The sequence below is a fragment of the Palaemon carinicauda genome, chromosome 38 (genome assembly GCF_036898095.1).
Source record: "Palaemon carinicauda isolate YSFRI2023 chromosome 38, ASM3689809v2, whole genome shotgun sequence".
Taxonomy (NCBI): domain Eukaryota; kingdom Metazoa; phylum Arthropoda; class Malacostraca; order Decapoda; family Palaemonidae; genus Palaemon; species Palaemon carinicauda.
Window position 1 is genome coordinate 38107189 of NC_090762.1, and position 25555 is coordinate 38132743.

The following is a 25555-nucleotide window of genomic DNA, read 5'->3' on the forward strand; positions in this document are numbered from 1 at the left end:
CGAAGCTGAAAGACTAGTTATAAGACTTTTAGCGAGGTGTAACTACTACGCCAATAGTTAGAGGGGTGTAGGGGAGGGGGCAGCTGGGTACCCCACTCACACAAACCTGTGTTGTCTCATCCCTTTTTATTGCAGGTGGGACTTATCGGGGAACATGTGATGGCAGGCTAATTTGTATAAATAGCTCAAGGTTGGTATTGATAGGAAAAATACAAATTACTTCCAAATTTGCCATTTGTTCCTACACTAAATGCAAACCCTTTCACTATTTATGGGGATGACTCAAGCATTAAGAGGGTGAAAGTTCAAACCAACTGGCTGGTATTTGACCAAGGGTTTTCCTGTAAGTGCTCTGCACGTAACAGGGAGAAACCCTGACACCTCACTAAATTTGTGCAAAGCACGGTTAGCAGCCTAAGAAATATGTGTGGTTGTGTGATACTAGCAGTGTGACTGGTCTAGGTAAGAATTCTCAGAAACGAAGGAATCTTTGAATCAACCATAGACATTACCCAATCCCATCTTCCTAGGAGGTATAGGGACTTTATTATATAACTTCAAACCAGGTTACACAAGGGAAATGGTTTTATCTGCAGACAGCAGATGCCAGCTTTGCAGATTAGCATAGGAGCTGTTCCCCCAAAAGGGGGTAGACCAACGAAAGAAAGGCCCAGTCATTCTTTATCATTCATTCCAGACTTAACTATGGTTGAACTCTGCCCTCCACCATCTGTTACTTGTCCATCAAGCCGTCAAGAAGCTTGAGGCATTTATACAATTTATTTTGTAGCCACCACAGGGCCAATGGAGAATGTTTTCATGTACCTATGGGTCATGGTGCCTTGCAGGAAGTGGGCAGTGAAGGTTATTTGACTCTTCCACACGCCCTTTTGCAAGGCCTGCATTACAGAGTAGTTCTTAAACGCTAGCGATTTACTTCTGCCCCTAACGTTATGAGCTCTGGGTCTCGTCTATTAAGAAAGATCCGGATTCAATACTCGGTCTATGACCCTGCGAATTCAAGTTGAGAATGTGTTCTAGGTGATACAGTACTTGACCTTCCCCGGGGTGACCAAGAGAGAGCGGACACTCGGGGGTAAGCTCCGGTAGTTCTCTTGAGGTAGCACCTCAAGTTCCTCCCTGGCATAGTAGCTGCTGATCTGGATCATAGGTCACGCAACGAAGGGGTGCCAATCAGAAGGGTTCGAATCTGGGAACAGATGCTGCCGGAATGGAATCGAGTATTACCTTCCTCATTGCCGTGAATGAAAAACTTCGTAGGTGGACCTTTGAATTCGCTTACTCTCTTGATCGAGGGGAATACGAGCAGGAAACCTATCTTCAAGGTCGGGTGAAAATCTGCTGCTTGGCATCCTGGGTCGTAGGGGGCACCCTTCAGGGACTGAAGGACGTGAACCATGCTCCATGAAGGAGGTCTAACTTCTGGCTGATGCAGGTAGGCTCAAAACTCCATATGAAGAGAGAGACTGCCAACACAGAGGAAAAAGTCAATTCCTTTTAGCCTAAAGGAGAGGCTCAAGGCCGAGCAGTAGTCTTTAACCGCCGAGACCGTGTGGTGTTTTTACCCTGGAAGGTATCCAAGCAATCTCTGCAATGCTGGAAGTGGCAGCAAGGGGGAAGATACCCCATCCATAACACCAACCACTGAAGGAAGTCCACTAACCTGTAAGCCAGCAACTGGAGAATTCCGGAGGTTTCTGGAACATTCTTTCGCAACTTACAGTGAAAGCTTCTCCGTGTAAGATGATGTTGAAAAGTGTCCAGGTGTGAAGATGTAGGGGACCTACGGCTCCGTGGAAGATGTTCCCATGTGGCTGTCCAAGTAGATTGTGTCGTAGAGGGGGTTTCTCAGGACTTCTGTCAGCAACTGAAGAAGGTACGGGAACCATCCTGCAGATGCCAAACAGGGCTAAGGGGGTCATCGCTAGGTTGCAGATGATTTTGCCTGGTCAAGCACCCTGGTCATCAAGCAGCATGTAGGGAATGGCTAAAACGCTGAAGAGCCTGGGGATCTGGGAGTGGTGAACAGTAGATAGAGCGGGAGCCCATTGTTCAGGGACGTTGTGGAGAGATCCACTGTCGGGTAACCTCTCAAAGTCGGGACTTTGTTGGCAACTAGGTAATTCAAAGACTGCACAGAAGCCACTATTCAAGTAGCTCTGGTCAGATGACTGTGAGCACATTCCTACTGTCCAGAATGAATCGAGCTGATAGGTTCCCTGAGTTGTCTTCTGCCTATTTTACCATACCCATGTTAGAAGACAAATTTGCTGCAAAAAAGGTACCAGACTGTTTGTTCTACGTAAGCTACTACCGTGGTGTTTTTGCTCAGCAGAGGCGAGGTCGGAAGACTTCTGTTGTGACAACCACTGTGCAGAACCATGTTCTACCTACCTGGAGGTGGCGTATAGGAGAGAGCGCATGCACGAGTAACAAAGATCTTATCAATGATGTTGACTTGTAAGATAATTATACACCAAAAAGTGACCAAAGGGGAGAGGTAGGGAGCAGAAGAGGCGATCTCGTCCCCAAGGCACACATAGCCCACTAATAGTATAAGTAGTAATAGCGGTGTTCGTGAAGCAAAGAAAACACATTCGAGAATGCTGATGAGAACTGGAGAGTCAATGAAGAAGATTGTCAACCTCATGCACGGGCCCTTTGTAAAAATGCCCAACATTTGAGGCCTATTGAGAATCGAAGCTCAACAGAAGAAGAAGAATGCATTGGGAAACTGAAATCACTGTACTTGTGTGAAACAACAAGTTCCAAGTGGCAAGTGAGGTATTGAGCACCTAGGCTGACACTTGTGCTTACCCCTCCTCTTGATGGAGAGTGCTTGGTTAGGTTCCAAGAAGGAAGTGTGTGATAATTCTCTCAATTGCATGTCGTGAGAAGCGCAACTTGAAGAGACCGAAGGATGACGATATGTGTCACCGAGATGAGAAGACTCGCATCGATCGTAGAAGCCATAGTGCTTGAGAGCTGTGTGTACGATGAGAAGTGAAGAAGGATAGTCCCACTGGGAAGAGAAGTATATTTGCTTGAAACGACAATCGCAGCCGGTAGAGTTCTGCGACCACCTCCATCGAATGAAGTCAGAAAAACACACCACGGGTCAAGGCTTTGGAGATTCTTCGGTTGTCTTCGGTTGCCGACGCCAAATTTACCCGACAGCCAGAAGAGCAGTTCGTTAAAGGCGGAGGGCAACTTTACCTTGGAAGGAAAAGTAGCGAGCTGGGAAATGCTGTGCCACTGAATAAGGGTCAAGATGCACAGAAGGAGAGTGAATCTACAGTCGGTTTACTCATAATCGGTTGCACTGTCCACCCTTCCCCAGACATGTACTGTACGAAAATCTTACTTAACTTCCGTCATAATTAATCCAATAATGCATTTAGTTCCTGCAATAGAACAATTAAATGAAAAAGTTTGGTAAGGAGACAGTACATGCATAATCGTCAGTAGCCAAATCAAAAGTGGGGTACTGTATTCCAATTGGTTAACCGCTCGTTAACATTTATAATTTGTCTCCATCTCACGCTGAATCAATCTCCAAAATTAAAAGACGAGGGTTTGTATGTCAAGTATAAACAATTATTACTGAATTTTACCGGAACTAGTGACAATGCATAAAATTCCTTACAGAATATCATAACATCTTACCTGAATCGAAATATAATCAAAGCATAAAACAATATGTAAATTAATTAATAAACTTGGTATAAATATTGTTGTACCACCTACCCTTGGATTTTTATTCCTCATGCCACGAGAGTCAAGAAATGCAGCTAAAATAGTTGGAATGTATTCTGGTTCGCACGTAAAAAACTTTTCATATCTAGCCACGCACTCGAAAAACTGAAGGGAAACTGCTGGATGGCTGTGGCTAGACACGCCAGAGGTAACAAGTAAGCCCATCATCTCTTGCATTGCAGAGGTTTTCAACTGTGTGAAATGGAAGATAAAATTAATTTTCACAGTAATTAACACTTTAGGGTATTGTTAATATACTGTAGTCAAAACCCTACCTGCACTTATCAAATGTCAATATAAATAATGCTATTCGAGTGTGATACACTATTTCCTTAACATTAAAATTTTTCACAAACTGCCATTTCTTTTCTTTAAAGACCTGTTAAGCAGGTTTATGACCCTTTTGGCTTATCATCTGTGACCTGGATTTATTACTATAATTATTACTATTACTTACATACTGTAATGTTATCAATATTCAATAACAAATAATAGTCTGCCTATTTCATTTTTGTAATTACATCTCAATCAGGATGGCAGAGCATTGATGGAATTTAAGCAATAGTCCAAGGTACTTCATTACAACATAGGGCACATAATGGATACTCATTTATTCATTATGATTTCAGAACTAAATAGAACCACATGAAAGCAAAAGTTATAGGTCCACATTGGTACAGGCACACTGCAGTTGTCCAGCCAACAGGAGCATCTAGAATTTATCTAGGCCAGGAATATACTTCTCTTGTAGTTTATTTGTTTCCTTGTTTACAACTTCCTCACTGAGCTATTTTTCCCTGTTGGAGACCTTGGACTTATAGCATCTTGCTTTTCCAACAAGGGTTATAGCCTAGCTTGTAATAAAAATAATAAATGATGTGTTTACTAACTAAATTTACTATTGTTAGGTATTATGTAAAATCCAAGGTAAAATCTGTTAGAAGTATTCTAAATAAGCCATACCTTGCATATACTGCCTTGCTGCTCACTTATGTCATTAGGAGTGGTAGGTAACGAAAAATGGTTCCCATGGGAGGCAGGAAGTGCTTCACCAAGGCTATAAAACAAAGAAACTGCAGCTTCAACATCTTCATAAGATGACGCTTGCCATCTGTTTAGAGTTGTTACTACATAGTCCTTGCTGACCTGCAAGAAAAAATAACCAAATTCAATATGCTGAACACTGCTATTCAAAACAACAATAAGTTTAATAGGTGGATTCAATTTCTTTCACAAGTCACAGAACTTAATGATTTTGAGTATAGAACATAGGTTCTTTAAAAGCCTTGAACTTTACCAAATATTTCTTATCAAGTCAACCCTCTTCCCTTCAAATGATCTTAGTTCTTTATATATGGTGTAAAATGCCATGATCCACAACCAGATACAGTCTGTATCTCAGTTCCCTATTTGTCAAAACCAAAGTTATATATTCTGCAGAATCTTAAGAATCTAATGTTGCCAATGGTTGGGGTCTATGATATATGCCATCAAATTTAGAGGATTGGATGGATTTATAAATTTGGGTTATTTGATGCAGGCTACCGCTGGTGAGACCCCTTTCAGTACCTACGTGTAAAATTTAAGAGGTTGGACAGCAAGGAGGAAGAAAGAAATCTACAACATTGTAATGGGCGAGCAGGGACCAGAAATGACCCAGATGTTGACAGCACCCATTAGTCATCATTAGCCATTAAATAAACAAGTTGGAATATTATCATAGGCCTGACTAAAGGTGCCACTTATAAATAAGTATAGCAAGGAAGCAAAAAATAAGACGCTTACTTTCAAAACAAGCTCTGGTACTAATGCAGCCAAGTTGTCGAAGACGACCTTCAACTTCTTTCGATACTCATCAAACATTGCTTCTTCTTCTCCAGCTTGTTCAAAATTATAGGACTCGTCGTATTTAGTTTTTGTGATAACAACAAACAGCATATTTTCTAACAGTCCTTGCTCAACGCTAGTAATGGTTCCCGTTTGTTTAATCAGCTGGAAAAGAAAATTGAATAAATTTCTATAAAAAAATTTTTGTTAAAACAATTGATACCTGGATTTACTTCAGTCCACCATTTAAAAAATTTAATGAGCGCATTCAAAATGAGATTAACATTTCAACTAAGATATTATCTGAAAAAGTTAAAGAAGATTCATACCTGAATATAGTCCCGAGCAAAATCAAAAACAGCTGCTGATATATCATCATAATCACTTGCTAAGAAAGTAAGTAGTAAAGTCACTTTATTTTCAATAGCAGCACGTATCATGTCTCTCTTCTCATTATCAGCTTTATCTAACCTGTGGAAGACAGATGGATTTCAAATAAAGAAACATATATAATAGCAGCAACAATGACAAAGTAATTCTATCTATATTAAAAGTATATTAATATGTACAGAAATCTAACAAATACTGCTAAAGCTCTTTTTATGCTTTACACTCAAACAATGTCTTCTGATTTTCAAAAGCATCGGCATGTTAGATAATTTACAAGAATATAAACTACCTTACCAACTAAGAAGGATTGACAAGTGAGGAAGCCATATTCAAAGATTTTGCTTGTTCTCTTATCAATTTGTACCACATATCCAATTTGAAACAGCAGAGCCAAGAGGCTCTTGAATTATACAAATATAGGAAAAATAAGAGTATAATCCAGTAAAAAAATTGCATGTCTACAAAGAATCAATTACGCAGTTTACCAAACAATTCTTCTTCACCCAAAGGATTAACTACTGAACTGTAATTGTTCAGTAACTACTTTCTCCTAGGTAAGGGTAGAAGATACTCTTTAGCTATGGTAAGCAGCTCTTCTAGAAGGACACTCCAAAATCAAACCATTGTTCTCTACTCTTGGGTAGTGCCCTAGCCTCTGTACCATGGTCTTCCACTGTCTTGGGTTAGAGTTCTCTTGCTTGTGGGTACATTCAGGCACACTATTCTATCTAATTTTTCTTCCTCTTGTTTTCTTAGTTTTTATAGTTTATATAGGAAATATTTATCTTAATGTTGTCACTGTTCTTTAAACATTTTAGTATTCCTTTCCTCACTGGGCTATTTTCCCTCTTGGGGCCCCGGGCTTATAGCATCCTGCTTTTCCAACTAGAGTTGTAGCTTAGCAAATAATACCAAATAATAATAATAATAATATAAAGTTATACAAATTACAGTATAGCATATCTTACAGCTTTACTGAAGATCAGAAAATTGCAGAAAACAAAAGAAATTGTGGAGAGTGGAAGCAAATGCATCTAAATGAGTAATATATGGGCACATCTGAAGGTCACAGATGAGAATATATATGAATATGACATGACCAGTCAGTTCATTAGTGATGATACTATGTACTTTTATTTTCGGACAAATTGTCACCCTACAAGCAACATCTGGCAACTATGGCTCGAGCAGCAAGTTCCTGTGAAGTGGCTGATTTAAAGGAACATGCAATCGTTCAAATTACTGTAGTGGTTTACTTTTAATTTCAGACTCAAGTACATTTTTATTGGAAAAAAAGTTAAATGGGAAAAACTATAATTATAAAAATGCTTTATTAATTATATATGGTTTCAGTTCTTAAGCACTCATTAAGAATCAAATCTCAATACTAGGTCTATTGATCTGTAAATTTTATTTTAGGCACGAGCCTATTTGACTTGTATATGGTAATTATTGATGAAAATATATTGTTATATATGAATCATAAAGGATAAAAGAAATAAAAACAAGATACAGTAATTCACTTTAGCAATGATCTGGTTATCCTGCTCTAGAGTACTGTAATGCATCAGGGTTGTCCTTTTTTAGGCCAATTCCTGGGGTTTTCGTTGAAACATTTGATCCGCCTGAATACTGCTGTCCGACTTACACTTGATTTAAAGCTAATTTTGATGGGAAGACTATAGCTACTGAAGTTTTCTGTCTTTCAGCTCTTGAATTTATTTGATGTTGCCCATGGTGCTCTATCGTAATTTTTTTTTTATAGTTTATTTATGACATATTTGTTTTTGGTTGTTGTTAATAGTTTATATATGACATGTCCCCCGTGGCCGCGGGGGCATATAAAAATTAGAATAGCGCCAACGTTATCCCTGCGTGTCGTAAGAGGCGACTTAAAGGGACGGGACGAGGGGGCTGGGAACCCCCTCTCCTGTATAAAATTCCTACGAGACATCGACAAAGAGATGGAGCTGGGGGGAGAGTAACTGCTCCCCGCACTCTAGTTTTGGGATGTTTGAATGTGCGTGAATGTAGTACGATAGAGAGTAAAAGATGTGAGATTGGAAGTATGTTTAGAAGTAGAAGGATGGATGTATTGGCCTTGTGTGAGACAAAGATGAAAGGAAAGGGTGAAGTGATGTTTGGTGAAATGTCTGGTAGAGTGTCTGGGATTGAAATGGGAAGAGTGAGAGAGGGTGTGGCGTTATTGGTGAGTGAATGGATGACAGGTAAAGTAATGGAATGGAAGGAGATATCATCTAGGTTAATGTGGGTAAGGGTTAGGTTGGGTAGGGAATGTTGGGCGTTTGTCAGTGCGTATGGGCCAGGTAGTGAGAAAAGTGAAGAAGAGCGGAATGAGTTCTGGAATGAATTAACTAGGTGTGTAGAAGGACTGGGTAGAAGGAATTATGTAGTGGTCATGGGTGACTTAAATGCTAGAGTGGGCGCTGGAGAGATAGAAGGTGTCATTGGGAAGTATGGCGTACCAAGTGAAAATGAGAGTGGTGAGAGACTGGTAGATATGTGTGTTGAACAAGAGATGGTAACAAGTGCTAGCTTCTTTAAAAAGAAAGATAAAAATAAGTATACATGGGTAAGAGTGGCAAATGGAAGAGTAGTAGAAAGGGCATTAATGGATTATGTGTTGATAACTAAAAGAATGTTTGGAAGATTGAAAGACGTGCACGTGTTTAGGGGTATGGCTAACGGTATGTCTGATCATTTTTTGGTGGAAGGAAAATTAGTTGTAGCAAAAGAGTGGGGGAATAGAGTAGGTGGATGTAAAAGGGAGGTAGTGAGGGTTGAAGAGCTAATAAAACCGGGGGTAAAAAGTAAATATCAGGAAAGGTTGAAAATGGCATATGACGAGGTGAGAGTAAGAGAAAATGAAAAATTTTAAGTAATTTTTATTTTTCCTAACATACTTAACGAGAATTACCTCTTCGGAGGGTCCTTGGACCTCTCTCAATCTCGACCAAGATTTCCCGTGCTACCCCCCCTATCTCGCTCCCGATAGTTCCTACCCCCGCCGCCAGGATAATTCCTGCGGCCCGGATTAGGGCAGGTCACTGCTTTTCCCGGGACAGGATCTCATTAAGTCCTCCGTTTAGCCCGACTCGGCAATAGAAGAATGGCACTCGGGGACGGAAGGGAGGGCCATTACTCAGAGGTAATTCTCGGTAAGTATGTTAGGAAAAATAAAAATTACTTAAAATTTTTCATTTGTTCCGACACGAATACTTTACCTCGAATTACCTCTTCGGAGACTTACACTTTAGGAGGCGGGAGAGCCATTCTGCCACTTGGTTAGGCACATGGTGCCTGGAGGGCTACGTAATGCGGGGGTACAGAGAGCGGATAGGGGGTAGCAGGGAAAACTTACGCTTATAATTTTAGGGTTACCTCTTGACATTTTCTCTACTGAGTCTTCTCCTGACGAAGTAGGGATGAGACTATTCACTTGTTGGGGACGTCTTCCAGCCTGCCACTACACAGCTTGGAGGGCGGCGATGACTGTCCCAATGGAGAATCCATCCAAAGACTTTCTTGAGTAGTCTTCGAGTTAGTGGGCCGTGAAGGTCGACTGGTGTGACCAAGTGCCGGCCTGCAGGATCTGGCCCACTGCCATATTTCTCTCAAAGGCCAAGGAAGTGCTCAGGCCTCTGATGTCATGGGGACGGGGAGTGCCTGGTACTGCCACCTTGTCTTCTTCATAAGCCCTAGTGATGACTTGTCTCAGCCAGAATGAAATAGTGTTCTTGGACACTTGCTTCTTATTAACGCCTGAAGAGACGAAGAGGTTCTTGGCACCCGGACGGAGATGGGCCGTCCTTTCCAGGTATTTCCTGATCGTCCTGACCGGGCATAACTTCAGGTCGTCCGTATTGCCTGTCTTGGGGATGGCTGGAAAAGAGAAACCTCCAAACCTCGGGTCCCAGACTGCTGGGTTCTGAGTCTTTGCTACAAAGGAGGGTACGAACTTGAAAGATACCTCCTTCCACCCATTGGAGTGTGCCACGTCGTAGGAGAGACCGTGGATCTCACCTACCCTCTTAGCCGAAGCTAAGGCTAGCAAGAAGACTGTCTTGAGGGTGAGACCTTTGTCCCCGATATCTCTGAGTGGTTCAAAGGTTGGACGACACAACATTTTCAGGACCTTGGCCAGGTCCCATCTAGGCACTCTCCTGGCTTGGGGAGGGCAGGATTGTTCGAAACTTCTAATCAGCATCCCTATGTGTCTTGAGGTCCCCAGGTCGATGCCTTTCAGGAGAAAGACTTGGCCTAAGGCTGCTCGTACTCCTTTAATAGCCGGGATTGGCATTCCTATTTTATCCCTAAGGTACACTAGAAAATCAGCTATGTCGCGCACCATTTCGTAAAGGCGGCCCACTTCGCCTGGTAGACTACGGTAGAGGATTTTCTTAGGTATAGGGACATCCTCTTGGCTGTGGAGGAGGAGTACCCCTCCTTCTTCAGGAGTCGCTCGATAGTCTCCAGGCGTGAAGGCGAAGAGAGAGAGGGTTGTCGTGGAACCTGAGGAAGTGCGGTTGACTCAGTAGATCTGACCTGACGGACAGAGGCCACGGCGGTTGACTCGATAGGTCTTTAGGTCCGCGAACTACTCTCTCTGTCTAGCCACCAGGGCGCTACCAAAGTCATCTGTAGGCTTCGAGCCACCTTTATTCTGCTGAGCCCATGTCTTATCAGCGTGAAAAGGGGGAAAACATACACATCCAGATTGTCCCACTTGTTCTGAAAAGAGTCTTCTAAGGAATCTTTCGGGGTCTGGTACAGGGGGGCAATAGACTGGGAGTTGGGCGTTGAGGTTGTTGCAAAGCGGTCAACCACCGGGGAGCCCCATCGTTGAATGATGAGCTTGGCTATTCCTGGGGGAAGGGACCATTTTGTCCCTACTATGTGGCCCATTCTGCTGAGGCCGTCGGCCAGGGCGATTTACTTTCTGGGAAAGAACCTTGCTAACATCACCCCTTGATTCCCTATCACTCAGTCTAGATTCTCTATGGTGAGATCGCCCAACTCCTTCGATTACAAGTACCCTGCTTGTTTATGTATGCCATTACCGTGGTGTTGTCGCTCATCCACGCCACGGAGTTCCCCTTTAGCAGACTTGCGAAGTGTAGGCATGCCTTCTGGACTACTTCCAACTCCAGGACATTGTGTGGAGTTGTCTCTCCCCTTCCAACCAGGTCTCTCGTGCCGCTTCGTCGAGGGGAAGGGCTCCCCATCTCTGGTTGGAGGCGTCTGTGAACAGTAGGAACGGCTGACTAATGAGCCTGAGGTGTCATATCTTATTCTCCGAAGGGAAAAATTCTCCCCGAAAAAAGGTCTAATGTTATTCCCCAGTAGTTCATTCCGGTGGAAGGGGATAGATTTTGCTACTTCGGGTTGATTCAGTTCCCCAGATCCTTGCCAAACTGGAGGAGACTTCTCCCTTGTTCCTCCAAGAGGACCTTTGAGGCGGGAAGAAGCTACCAGCCGTCCAGGTATCTGCTAAGGCGAATGCCTCGTTCGTGGGCCCCCCTGCGACAGCCGTGGGGACTCTCACGAACACTTTGGGCGTTGTTGACAGACCAAAGAAAAAGGGGTCCTGAATTGCAGGAACTGGGAACCCTATTTCACCCGGAGGAACCTCCGACCCGAGGTGTGGACCGGAATCTGGAAGTATGCGTCCTTGGGGTCGATGGTATTCTACAATCTTTCTCCCTCAAGGACAGCAGGACCGAATTCTGCGTGTCCATTTAGAAGTCCGTCATCTTGACGAACCTGTTGAGAGCTGACAGATCTATAACCGGCCTCCCCCCCCGGTCGCTTTTTCTGCCAGGAATAGTCGACTGTAGGCACCTGGTCCTGGGAGAAGAACTTCTTCCATGGTACCCTTCTCTAGCATGGATAACACCTCCTCTTGAAGGGCGGTCCTCTTTAACGGGTCTTTAGGATCTAGCCATCTATCCGGTTGGCCGGAAAAGGCGTGGGTGGTTCCGTTAGGAATGGAAGTCCGTAGCCCTTCTTTAGTAAGGACACTGTCCAAGGTTCCGCTCCTTGAGCCCTCCATGCTTGCCAATGACGCCTGAGTCATCCTCCAACCCGAAGGTTGGGTGGGGATAGGGAGCCTCCCACTCTTCCCTTCTTCTAGAGGGGCGGCCTAACCTGCCATCCCTAGAGGCGGGGTAACCCGACCTGAAGGAGCTAGAAGGCGCTGGAGCTCCCCTGTGGAGGGGCTGAGGCGTTGCAGACCAGGAGGACGAGGGCTTCTCTCCTCATAGTGCTGGTAGATGCTTGGGGTGTGGCGGCACTATCCGAGACAGATCTCTTCTAGGGTGGTCTCCTAGGAGTCGTAGGTCTGGGGACGTTAGCCTCCTTCTATTTCAAGACCTTCTCCACTATGGTTTCTCGTTCCTTCCGAGGAAACAGAGATTCTCCCCCCAAGGGAAAGCTGCGATGGGTCGCGTCCCCCTGTCTGGTGCCTACAAAGACACTTACGCCAGAACAGTGTTTCGCTTCCAGAACACCCAGTTAGCTGTTAGTGTGAGAGACTGAAAAGTCACTAACCTAAGGGTTGAAGGCCTTGCTGGACTTATAGTTTTATAATTTATTTATGAAAGATTTATTTTAATGTTGTTACTGTTCTTATATTTTATTTTTCCTTGTTTCCTTTCCTCGCTGGGCTATTTTCCTTGTTACGGCCCCGGGACTTATAGCATCCTGCTTTTCCTACTAGGGTTGTAGTTTAGCAAGTAATAATAATAACAACAACAACAATAATAATAATAACAATAATAACTTATTGCAGACTACAGTGATACCTCGGTAGTCGAACGACTCTATACTCGAACAATTCGGAGTTCGACCAAAATTTTCGAGAAATTTTTGCTGCGGTGCTCGACCAAAAATTCGGTACTCGACCAGCCGAACACGTGACGACCGCATGGGCTTTGTGATGATCGCGCCATCTCGGCCACTCTCGCTTGTTCGGGAAGCATCAGTTCTCTCGAGAGCGTCACTCAGACAACGCGCGATCAGCATTCGTTGTGATTTAGTGATTTTCAGTGCTTTTAATTGCTTTTTTAGCTTTCATAATGAGTCCCAAGAAAGTAATGAGTGTTAAGGGGAAGGAGAAGAGGAAAACAGTGCGAACAACGATCGAGTTGAAGAAGGAAATTATAGCGAAATATGAGAATGGTGTACGAGTGTCCGATTTAGCGGTAGAATACGGAATGGCGAAGTCGACCATTTCTACGTTTTTAAAGCATAAAGAAATGATTAAGAAGGCGAATGTTGCAACGGGAGTTACGGCGGTAACTAAGCAAAGGCCACAAGTGATTGAGGAGATGGAAAAGTTGCTTTTAATATTTATTAAAGAAAAACAGTTGGCCGGGGAAAGTGTTAGTGAAGCGTTCATTTGTGAAAAAGCGTTGCATATCTATGAAGAATTAGTGAAGAAAAGTCCGAGTACCAGTGAAAGTGATTCATTTACATTTAAAGCGAGCAGGGGTTGGTTTGAAAAGTTTCGTAATAGAACAGGTATTCGTAATAGAACAGGTATTCATCATTTTCGAAGAATACTGCAGAGGAGGAAGAAACAATTAACAATAGACCAGTTTTTCACAAAAGAAAAGAAAGCTGCTACATCAAAGCCTGTTTCTCCTCCAAAGAAGAGACAAAGAAGAGAAGAAACCCCTGAAATAGATCTGCCCACCCTTTCATTGGAGAGAGAAACAACTCCTGAAGGAGAACTACCCCGCCACATCATGGAAGGGGACTCTCCTTCCAAGCAGTAACCTCCCCCTTCCATCCTCTCCACATCCATCCCTGTATGCCATCGAACCGCTGCTCAAAGGTATGTTCACTACAGTACAGAAAATGGTTTAAAATTGTTTTATTTTAGTACAGTAAATGGTTTAAAATTGTTTTATAGGATTTTCTGACCAATTTCATACACATTTAGATAATTATTGTTGTTTAGGTACACGTTTTATTAATATTTTGGGCCTGTTCGAGTGCTTGGGAACGGAATAGAATATATACCATTATTTCTTATGGGGAAAAAAAATTCGGTACTCGAACAAATCGGAGGTCGAACACGGATCTCGAACGGATTATGGTCGAGTACCGAGGTATCACTGTATTTAGCTTCACGACTATCAGGGTCCCTGAAGTCTTGGCTTCTCGTTAAGAATTATTCTAGATGTCTAATGATGTCAATACCTAAGAGATTTATTGCTCATGACGATCGATATCCTTTCAAGTGTAATACCTGAAAGAACATGAAGAGTAGACACATTCGTGTAAAGGACACACCTGGCAATCATGAATGGGTTTCCGTCTTTTTTTTTTTTTTTTTTTTTAATCGATTCCAATAGGGCACTCCCCGGTCGCTTCGGTTCTGGAATCCCAGGCACTCCCTTGCGGTGGTACCGGTTTCCCCAGCGGGGAGCTCCGCACCCGGTTCGGGGTCAGAACCGGCAACGCCGTACCGTCGAGGACTACTGTTCGTGTATTCTCTCCGGGGGACGCGGACGCGGATCCTCGTGGGCTGCCCCAACGGAGGGAACCGTTCCTTTTAAGTCCGAGGGCCGAACCAGCTGCGCTGATTCGGCCAGGCTGCCCGTAAATAAGCCCGCTTACACCTGCGGGCGGGCTGGGGGACGCGGACGCGGATCCCCGTGGGCTGACCCAACGGAGGGAACCGTTCCTTTTAAGTCCGAGGGCCGAGCCAGCTGTGCTGATTCGGCCAGGCTGCCCGTAAATAAGCCCGCTTACACCTGCGGGCGGGCTGGGGGACGCGGACGCGGATCCCCGTGGGCTGACCCGACGGAGGGAACCGTTCCTTTTACGTCCAAGGGCCGAGCCAGCTGTGCTGATTCGGCCAGACTGCCCGTAAATAAGCCCGCTTACACCTGCGGGCGGGCTGGGGGACGCGGACGCGGATCCTCGTGGGCTGACCCGACGGAGGGAACCGTTCCTTTTAAGTCCGAGGGCCGTACCAGCTGTGCTGATTCGGCCAGGCTGCCCGTAAAGAAGCTCGGTTACACCCGTTGGCGGGGTGAACCGGAGGCTTCGCGGTCTTACGCCTGCCTGAAGAGGCCTTCTCGCATTTCTCCCTGCGAGGGTTATATCTGCGTCTGGAGGATGGCCTTCGTGGTGAGAAAAAACCCTGGGTTGTCGGTCCGGGGGACGCTGCAAGACAGACCTGGGGGGCTCTTTCTCGGCGAAGCCCTCGGCTGCAGAAGAGACTGAAAAATACGCTAAGAGACTGGAGAAGAATTAGAGACATTTTCCCCCACATGGGGTCATCAGAGGAGACGTGGCCTGCTTGCACCAGGACTCCGTCTCCCCACACACTCCCGAAAGTAGTACTTACCTCGAACTACTTCTTAAGAGTTATCTTCTACACAATAAACCAACCTCGTCTCCTACTCTGGGTAGGAGAGGGTGGTAGGGAAGCTCAGCCCGGCGGGACACCCGGCGCTAGTCTTCTTAGGCAAACCCTTCGTCGCCCACTTCCTCTTGGTGCTATACCGCACCCACTCAAATTCTTGGGGAAGAGCAATGGGCACTTCCCCGCAACTGACTTACCTCGTCCCCTACTCTGGGTAGGGGAAGATGGCTGTATAAGAATCTCTATTCGACGAGGCATCGGGAATTAAGTTGGCGAAGAGAGGCTCGTCTTCCTACGAGCCTCTTGGATGTATTCTTCCTTTTAGTGCCGAAGTGCACTCACTGCACTACGTTCCAGGACCAGTAGTCCTGACACGTGGTTGAAGAGGAACATAAGCTGCCCCTACACGGCAACACCGAGGATAAGGGGAGGAAGAACGATTTCTTGTAAAAAGTTTTCCTTTCAGCTATCAATTCCTTGAAGAAAATCAAGGAATACAGTTCCATAACGCCCACAACGCACGACACAAGCACTAAGGGAATGAATTAAACACCGGGTAAGGACACGGTTGAAAAGTGAACGCACAGGAACACTTGGGAGGTACACTGCGAAAAAACACAAGTCCGTACACTGGGAACACGTGGGATCACAACGCGCCAAAGGATCGAGAGTTTAACCGAAAGAGTGAGATGATTCGCATCTCACGACCAAGGACTTAATGAGATCCTGTCCCGGGAAAAGCAGTGACCTGCCCTAATCCGGGCCGCAGGAATTATCCTGGCGACGGGGGTAGGAACTATCGGGAGCGAGATAGGGGGGGGTAGCACGGGAAATCTTGGTCGAGATTGAGAGAGGTCCAAGGACCCTCCGAAGAGGTAATTCGAGGTAAAGTATTCGTGTCGGAACAACTGGTAATTTAGAGGAGGAGTGGAAGTTAGTAAAAGAAAATTTTGTTGGGATTGCAAGTGATGTATGTGGCAAGAAGGTTGTTGGAGGCAGCATGAGGAAGGACAGTGAATGGTGGAATGAAGGAGTGAAGGTAAAAGTGGAAGAGAAAAAGAGGGCTTTTGAAGAATGGCTGCAGAGTAATAGTACAGAGAAGTATGAAAAATATAGAGAGAAAAATGTGGAAGTAAAGCGCAAGGTACGTGAGGCAAAGAGGGCAGCTGACCTGAGGTGGGGTCAGGGATTGGGTCAGTCATATGAAGAGAATAAGAAGAAGTTTTGGAAAGAAGTGACGAGAGTAAGGAAGGCAGGCGCAAGAATTGAAGAGACAGTGAAAGATGGAAATGGAAGGTTGTTAAAAGGAGAGGAGGCAAGGAAAAGGTGGGCGGAATATTTTGAAAGTTTGCTGAATGTTGAGGATAATAGGGAGGCAGATATAATTGCTGTTCCAGGTGTTGAGGTGCCAGTGATGGGAGATGAGAATGAGAGAGAGAGATTACAATAGAGGAAGTGAGGAGAGCACTAGATGAAACGAGAGTAGGAAAAGCATCTGGTATGGATGGTGTGAAAGCTGAGATGTTGAAGGAAGGGGGTGTGACTGTACTTGAATGGTTGGTGAGATTGTTTAATATGTGTTTTGTGTTGTCAATGGTACCAGTAGATTGGGTTTGTGCATGTATTGTACCACTATATAAGGGTAAGGGAGATGTGCATGAGTGTTGTAATTCAAGAGGTATTAGTTTGTTGAGTGTAGTTGGAAAAGTGTATGGTAGAGTATTGATTAATAGGATTAAAGATAAAACAGAGAATGCAATCTTGGAAGTACAGGGTGGTTTTAGAAGAGGTAGGGGTTGTATGAATCAGATTTTTACAGTTAGGCAGATATGCGAGAAATACTTAGCAAAAGGTAAGGAGGTGTATGTTGCGTTTATGGATTTGGAGAAAGCATATGATAGAGTTGATAGGGAAGCAATTTGGAATGTGATGAGGTTATATGGAGTTGGTGGAAGGTTGTTGCAAGCAGTGAAAAGTTTCTACAAAGGTAGTAAAGCATGTGTTAGAATAGGAAATGAAGTGAGTGATTGGTTTCCGGTGAGAGTGGGGCTGAGACAGGGATGTGTGATGTCGCCGTGGTTGTTTAACTTGTATGTTGATGGAGTGGTGAGAGAGGTGAATGCTCGAGTGCTTGGACGAGGATTAAAACTGGTAGGCGAGAATGATCATGAATGGGAGGTAAATCAGTTGTTGTTTGCGGATGATACTGTACTGGTAGCAGACACAGAAGAGAAGCTTGACCGACTAGTGACAGAATTTGGAAGGGTGTGTGAGAGAAGGAAGTTGAGAGTTAATGTGGGTAAGAGTAAGGTTATGAGATGTACGAGAAGGGAAGGTGGTGCAAGGTTGAATGTCAAGTTGAATGGAGAGTTACTTGAGGTGGTGGATCAGTTTAAGTACTTGGGGTCTGTTGTTGCAGCAAATGATGGAGTGGAAGCAGATGTACGTCAGAGAGTGAATGAAGGTTGCAAAGTGTTGGGGGCAGTTAAGGGAGTAGTAAAAAATAGAGGGTTGGGCATGAATGTAAAGAGAGTTCTATATGAGAAAGTGATTGTACCAACTGTGATGTATGGATCGGAGTTGTGGGGAATGAAAGTGACGGAGAGACAGAAATTGAATGTGTTTGAGATGAAGTGTATAAGGAGTATGGCTGGTGTATCTCGAGTAGATAGGGTTAGGAATGAAGTGGTGAGGGAGAGAACGGGTGTAAGAAATGAGTTAACGGCTAGAGTGGATATGAATGTGTTGAGGTGGTTTGGCCATGTTGAGAGAATGGAAAATGGTTGTCTGCTAAAGAAGGTGATGAATGCAAGAGTTGATGGGAGAAGTACAAGAGGAAGGCCAAGGTTTGGGTGGATGGATGGTGTGAAGAAAGCTCTGGGTGATAGGAGGATAGATGTGAGAGAGGCAAGAGAGCGTGCTAGAAATAGGAATGAATGGCGAGCGATTGTGACGCAGTTCCAGTAGGCCCTGCTGCTTCCTCCAGTGCCTTAGATGACTGCGGAGGTAGCAGCAGTAGGGGATTCAGCATTATGAAGCTTTATCTGTGGTGGATAATGTGGGAGATTGGGCTGTGGCACCCTAGCAGTACCAGCTGAACTCGGTTGAGTCCCTGGTTAGGCTGAAGGAACGTAGAGAGTAGAGGTTCCCTTTTTGTTTTGTTTCATTGTTGGTGTCGGCTACCCCCCAAAATTGGGGGAAGTGCCTCGGTATATGTATGTATGTACTTATTTTAGAATGATTCATTGTTAATTTGTTCTCTTCATTTATTTATTTCCTTATTTCCTTTCCTCACTGGGCTATTTTTCCCTGTTGGAGCCCCTGGGCTTATAGCATCTTGCTTTTCCAACTAGGGTTGTAGCTTGGATAGTAGTAATAATAATAATAATAATGTTAGCTATGCGATAATTAAGCTGATTACTGAATGTCACCGTATCTCAACTGACAAGTTGCAGCAGTGCTTCACAGGTTCTCAGGCATGCCAATCTTTCGGAGTCAGGGAGGCAAATTTTTTGCATTGTTATCGTTTAGGAAGATTGCGTGTTTGGCAGTCCTGATTTTATTGTTCACATTTCAGAGTGTTTTGTTTTATTCCATGGCATAATAGCAAAAATGCCAAATATTTTGCCAGTGAAGATTTTTTTTACATTTTATATTACTGTATATATATTCTTGATACATGTACTGATTTGCTCTAATAATTCAAAAAGAGTTTATCATAGCAAATCAGTACATGTATCAAGAATATATCTAATATAAAATGTTAAAAATATCTTCACTGGTAAAAACTTCTCCAAGAGTTTATAAATAAATAAAAATAATTCTTTTAATTTGTGAACGACAATTAAAGTATGAACGTGATTGTACTACACTACACAGCCTTTTAAGTGATCATAAAATGCTTAAGTTTTCACTGTTAAATTGTTTGCCTATTGTGATGTCTTTTCATGGAGAAGTTAACATTGGTAGTTTCTTTTAGACAAAAATAGTAGGCAATGAAGACATTCCCCCAACCCCTCTAACCGTGTAACAAACATTGCAAGAAAATTACATTATCACAGTAAATGTACTTACTTTTGCCAAGATAAAATAAGTTGAACGCCAATACCATTGATCAATCTTGCAAGTTTGACAAGAAAATCTGAATCATCATCCTGAAATAGATAAATATTATTAATTAAAAATTATCTAAAGGTTACACGGTATGAAGAAAGCATTCCTGGGTCTCAGAGCACCTTCTCTTCAGGGTAGAAGCTAAATATTGGTAATCATATTGGACTGTATCTCTTCAGACAAGAAGCAAAATATTAATACTCTTTGAAATAGGCATCTTAAACTGTATACCTAAAAAATTAAGGAGTTACAAGATATAACCAATTTTAAAAGTAATATATATTTTTCCTAGTTATACAAACCAGTCCTTTAAAATAGGTAACATCTTCAGCTGAGATGGAGTGGCCATTGAAATTGTTAATGAGGTAGTTAATGACAGGTGGTACGAGCAGGTGAGACGCCTATTGGAGACTATTCCCTTTTGACCTTCGGCTCAAGACTGACAGAGGTGGTGGAAGTGGGAAGTTCAACTTTAAAGGACTCAGATTTGTATCTATCTATCTACCTACCATGGCCCCCTCTGATGGTCCAGCACTTTGCTGCAGTAGAGGGGCTCGAGTGTCTCAATGATGGACTGGGCAATGGCGGTGGGGTAGTTTATCCATCCTGGCAGGCTCAACCATACCGCTAAAGTCAGTTCTGAGAGACCAGACTAAGACTGGACCCCTATAGGCCTTCTCCTTTATTTCAGATAGGCAAAGGCTAGGAGAAGGAAAACTCCAAAATCAAACCAAACCAAACCAAACAAGACCCCAACGGCGGAGCTTCCCAGCGCCGGCGGAAGAGGGCAATGCCTATCGGGCAGGCAACAAGGCGGGCCTTGACATAACAAGAACCCGGCAGCCCGATGCAACCAACATCGGAGAAGCCGCCTGTCTCATTGTCTTGACCCGCAGTGAAAACGATGTGGGCCAAGTATGTGTGCGTGGCTGTTGCAAAGCCACAACCACCCAAAACAATATACCCAGCTACTGGCATTCTGTCGTTTCCTCCACCTTCTTCTGATAGGAGGTTGATGGCTAACGACAGAACCCAATACTCGGACACGAGTGGGCGCCAATGACGACCTACCATGGCACTTTCCCCAATTTTGGGGGGTAGCCAAAAGAAAAAAAGGAAAACATACATACATTAAGGGTTTTTTCTTCTCTCCGTTCCTCCCGGCCTCATGAGGGATTCATTTAAGTTAGGTTGGAACTGTTAGGGTGCCACAGCCTACCCACCCCAGTATCCACCACAATGAAACTTCATATACCAAATCCCCTACTGATGCTACCTCATCGGTCACCAAGGTAACTGGAGGATGAAGCAGGGCCTATCGAAACTGCATCACAATCGCTCGCCATTCATTCCTATTTCTAGCATGCTCTTTTCCCTCTCTCAAACCTAACACCCATTTTTCATCATTTCATCCATCCATTATTATCATTATCATTATTATTATTATCATCATTATTATTTGCTAAGCTGCAACCCTAGTTGGAAAAGCAGGATGCTATAAGCCCAGGGGCTCCAATAAGGAAAATAGCCTAGTTAGGAAAGGAAACAAGGAAAAAATTAATTCATTTAAGAATAGCAACAATACTAAAATAACTATTTCCTATATAAACCATGAAAACTTTAACAAAACCAGAGGAGGAAAAACAAGAGAGAACAGTGTGCCCGAGTGTACCCTCAAGCAAGATAACTCTAACCCACGGCAGTGGAAGATCATGGTACAGAGGTTATGGCACTACCCAAGACTGGAGAACAATGGTTTGATTTCAGAGCGTCGTTCTCCTAGAAGAGCTGCTTACCATAGCTAAAGAGTCCCTTCAACCCTTACCAAGAGGAAAGTAGCCACTGGCCGATTACAGTGCAGTAGTTAACCCCTTGAGAGAAAAAAAAATTGTTTGGTAATCTCGGTGTTGTCAGGTGTATGAGGACAGAGGAGAATATGTAAAGAATAGGCCAGACTATTCGGTGTATGTGTAGGCAAAGAGAAAATTAACTGTAACCAGAGAGAAGGATCCAATGTAGTACTGTCAGGCCGGTCAAAGGACCACATAACTCTCTAGCAGTAGTATCTCAATGGGTGGCTGGTGCCCTGGCCAACCTACTACCTATAAAAATCTTACCCTTCCTTTAGTACTTCTCCCATCAATTCTTGCGTTCATCACATTCTTCAGCAGATAGCCATTTTCCATTCTTTCTAAATGTCTCAACCAGCTCAACACATTCATGTAATCCACTCTAGCTGTTAATTCATTTCTTAGACTAATAAAGATACAAATTTATCTTAAAATTTGTTATTTTTCCTATGTGACATAAAAACCTTTAATCCTTTAAAATAGGGAGACTTGCTAATTAGTGTGTCTGAAGTCCCTCTAGAATAGAAACTGGTTGGTCATTTTTTTTTTCCTGGAATGTATATTTTCTTGGTCCTGTATGGAAGCAAAGGATATAACTAGCAATCCACATCTGTCCCTCATAGGAGTGAAGAGGCTCATAGGGACTGGCCTATAATGTACTAAGAAGATTGGTACATGATCATGGGAGGAATCCCTTCCCACAAAGGGAATAGCAGTCCAAAATGATATACCTGACGTACAATGATGAATGGGTCGGATGGTATTCCACTATCTTCCCTCTCATTAAGAGAGGATGCAGGAGATACTACTCTAGATTCTAAAGAATAGAGCTCAGAAGTGTAGCTTACCAGCATCAAGTCAGATCCAGTGAGTAACGGTTCAACAACTGATTCTACTTTTCATTCTAACCTTACATCTAAACATAACAGAGACAAGATGCTTTCTGTCCAGTGAGGGAACTGGACTGGCTACATGACTACTTGAATGGCCACCAAAGGACCATAAACTGAAGTCTCGAAGGACTTGACATATAACCCTGTAGGTAAAAGACCGTGCAGATTGTGTGGCGGTTCCAAAACCCAACCTTTAACACCTGGCAGACTGCGAGATTCCTCTTGAAAGCTAGGGTGGGACCTAAACACCTGACTTTGTCAGCTCTGACCCTGGCTGGTACCTCGACCCTCTCAGTTGTTGAGGCATACTCCCTAAGGATAGTCTATGAAACTAGAAAGAAATTGTGTTCCTCGACACCTTTTTCTTAGTTCTGCCAGTGCTATGCAAGAGGCGCTGACACTCAAGCCTGAGGTGTTAGGTCCTTTGCAAATAGCATTACAGAGCTCTCACAGGACACAAAAGAATCTCCTCCTGATTGCCACCCAATGCTTCACGCGAAGAGGGGATGGAAAACGTCTATGGGTTTTGCCACGAACTCCAGCATAAAACATAATACCTCCTTCTACTTCTCAGCATGGTTGACTAAAGAGAGACTGTGCAACTCACCGAATATTTTTACCAATGATAAGGCCAGCAAAAAGACAGTCTTGAGGGTCAGATCTCTGTCTAACCACTTTCTCAAAGGCTCAAATGGGGTATGTTTATGAGCCTTGAGAAACAAGGTCACATCCCACTCAAGAGGCCTTAGGTTCCAAGGTGGGCAAGACTGCACATAGCTCCTCATGAATACAGACAACTTCCACAAAGAGGAGAAGTCTATATCCTTTAGTAGAAAGGCCATACTCGAGGCTGAGTGGTAACTTTTGACAGCCCCAACTGAGGCTTTTCTCGGCAAAGGAAGATGAGGAAATCAGCAATCTGAGGCAAAGGAAGAAGAGAAAATCAGCATTTTGAGCAAGAGATGCAACAACTGGAAAAGTATCTCTTTTACGACACAAATTGCAGATGGCTCAGTTTCCATGGTAAACAGCTGCAAAGGATCGTCGCAAGTATCCAGATATCTACTGAATAGCCTTACAGCGACTTTCCAAATTAGTGGAAACTCTGAATATGAGGCTGATTGAGAATTGTGGACCATTGGGGTAGCTTTCTTGAACCTCAACTAGAAGTGCTAACAAACTGGGATACCACTTAATACGTGGTCATTTGGGAGCCAACAAGATCATGCTGAGGCCAGGCATAATCAACACTCAGTTAATCAGCGGGCAGATCAGGCTGAACACAGGAAAGGCAAAGGCATCCAAGTGATCCCACGGGTGTTGAAAGTAGTCTTCAAACAAAGCCCATGGGTCTGGATTGAAGAAACTAAACATGGGGAGTTTCCTGTTCAGCTGCCCGGTGAACATGACAATCTCAGGACAACCCTACAGATTAACAAACCTTTCTGCTATGTAAAAATTCAAGGGCCATTCCTACCCTACAAGTGACCCTGGCAAATGAGTGTTTGCCAGTATATTTCTCTTGCCCAGAATGTACCAGGCTGATAACCCTATGGCATGAAATGCCACCTAGATGTCCATCTACTTTGTTACATTACAAAGGGGCTGAAAAACTGTGTCCCTTTGCTTGTGGCTGTAGATTACTATGGTGGTGTTATCCACTCTAACACAGCTAGTATTTCCTCAAACATTCTAGGAATGCTTGCAATAAGAAATGTTGCTTGCATTTCCAGGACATAGATGGGCAACTGCTTTTCTGCTTACCCTTACTTGACGACCAGGTCACCCAGATGCAAGCCCCATCCCTCTTGTGCTGCATATGAGAACAGCTACATGTCTGTACATGGGGAGTTGAGCGGGACTCCGCTGGAGGGGTTTCTTTGCTCAGTCACTAGGTAAGATAATCCTGAGCCTCCAATGGAACAGGAAGGTTTGGGTGATGCCTGTAGGCTGAACAGTAATCCTTCAAACATCATAGAAGGGACCGCTGATGAAGTCGGCCGTACGGAACAAGCCTCTCCAGCAAGGAAAGATGGCTGAAAAGACTCCAGCAGTATCCAGCTGGAAACATTGTCTTAGACAAGAACAGTCGCACTACCTTCTTAAGTTTGCTGATGTGATTGTCAGACGAAAAGACTCTTGCTGCTGCCGTGATCCTCAGTTTGACCACGTACTTCAAGCTTTGCTTGGGTACGAGATTTGACTTCTCTCAGTTTATCATAATACCCAGATTCTTAACAAATTACGAGAAGCCAAGTTTGATCCCGTAGTAACTGCCCCATTGAGGAGACCAGGATCAGCCAATCTTTGAGATATATCAAGAGACATATCCTTTACAAATCTTCCCAAATGGCTAGTCTTGAACTGGTACACCATACAGTATAGGGAAAAGTGGCGATTCTTCCGAGATCCACTGAATGCATGAAATCTCCTCTGGTGGAACACAGCAAAAGACATACAGTGTCCATCCAAAAATTCATTTGAGGCACCAGCTTATTCAGTGGAGAGAGGTCAATAGCCAGTCTCCAGCCCACAGTTGACTTCACCAACAGGAAGAATTGACTATAAGAGCCCAGAGACTCATCTCGAATGGCTATCAGCTTGTTCTCCTTCAACATCCATTCCACCTCTGTACGCAAAGCAAGGGTTTTGCCGAAGCTGGAATATCAAACAAGAACAAAAGTGAGATGGGGAGGGAGGTGGCTCAACAGTCCAGAAAAGGTAGCAAGTAACAGATTGGAGGGGGCTATGGCAGAAAATTTCATGGCTGCTGACTCCGGGGCAAAGAGGGGCATGCCTTCCAACTAGAGTCTGTCCAAGGAGAACAGTTCCAGAAGGCTCAAATTACAGGCAGTTCTTTCCTTAAAAAACTTCCACAATGTTCACAGTGCTTCCAGAAGGGTAATATCACTTCCTTTGTCTGAACAAAAAATCTGGTAGTCATTTTAACCTTCTGGAAGCTTTGTAAATGTTGCAGAGCCTGCGCAGTAAGTTCAATTAATGGTGTGGCCTTTGAATTTCCTATTGTCAATGTGCACACTAATGAGTAAACCTGAAGGGGCAATGATACATCTCCAGGGATGGCCTTGATCTTTGAGGGGCACCAAAAACAGTTATCAATGACCAAAGTTCCCCCTGGCAGAGGAGTCAAGATTACCTCACTCAGTCTGTTGCACTCACAAATGAGTGTCAGAACATTCACAAAGGAACACTCAGACTCAGGATTGTCTGCCTCCGTCGGTTCTGGCCCAAAATCTGGTACCTTATAGGTAGACGAATCCCGAATACACTCATACCTACCAGGG

At 43.9% G+C, this 25555-nt stretch overlaps 1 protein-coding gene across 3 annotated transcripts in view; it reads right to left on the reverse strand.

Annotated features, from left to right (window-relative positions):
• The window catches only part of LOC137630560 (exportin-T-like), a 146371-nt gene that overhangs the window by 39489 nt on the left and 81327 nt on the right, over window positions 1-25555 (reverse strand). For all 3 annotated transcript variants that reach the window (XM_068362095.1, XM_068362094.1, XM_068362093.1), the window contains 5 exons: window positions 19469-19548; window positions 5934-6075; window positions 5563-5769; window positions 4741-4923; window positions 3769-3969 (listed from right to left, as the gene is read on the reverse strand). In XM_068362095.1, coding sequence (XP_068218196.1) covers window positions 3769-3969; window positions 4741-4923; window positions 5563-5769; window positions 5934-6075; window positions 19469-19548 — 813 coding nt within the window. The remainder of the gene's footprint in view (window positions 1-3768; window positions 3970-4740; window positions 4924-5562; window positions 5770-5933; window positions 6076-19468; window positions 19549-25555) is intronic.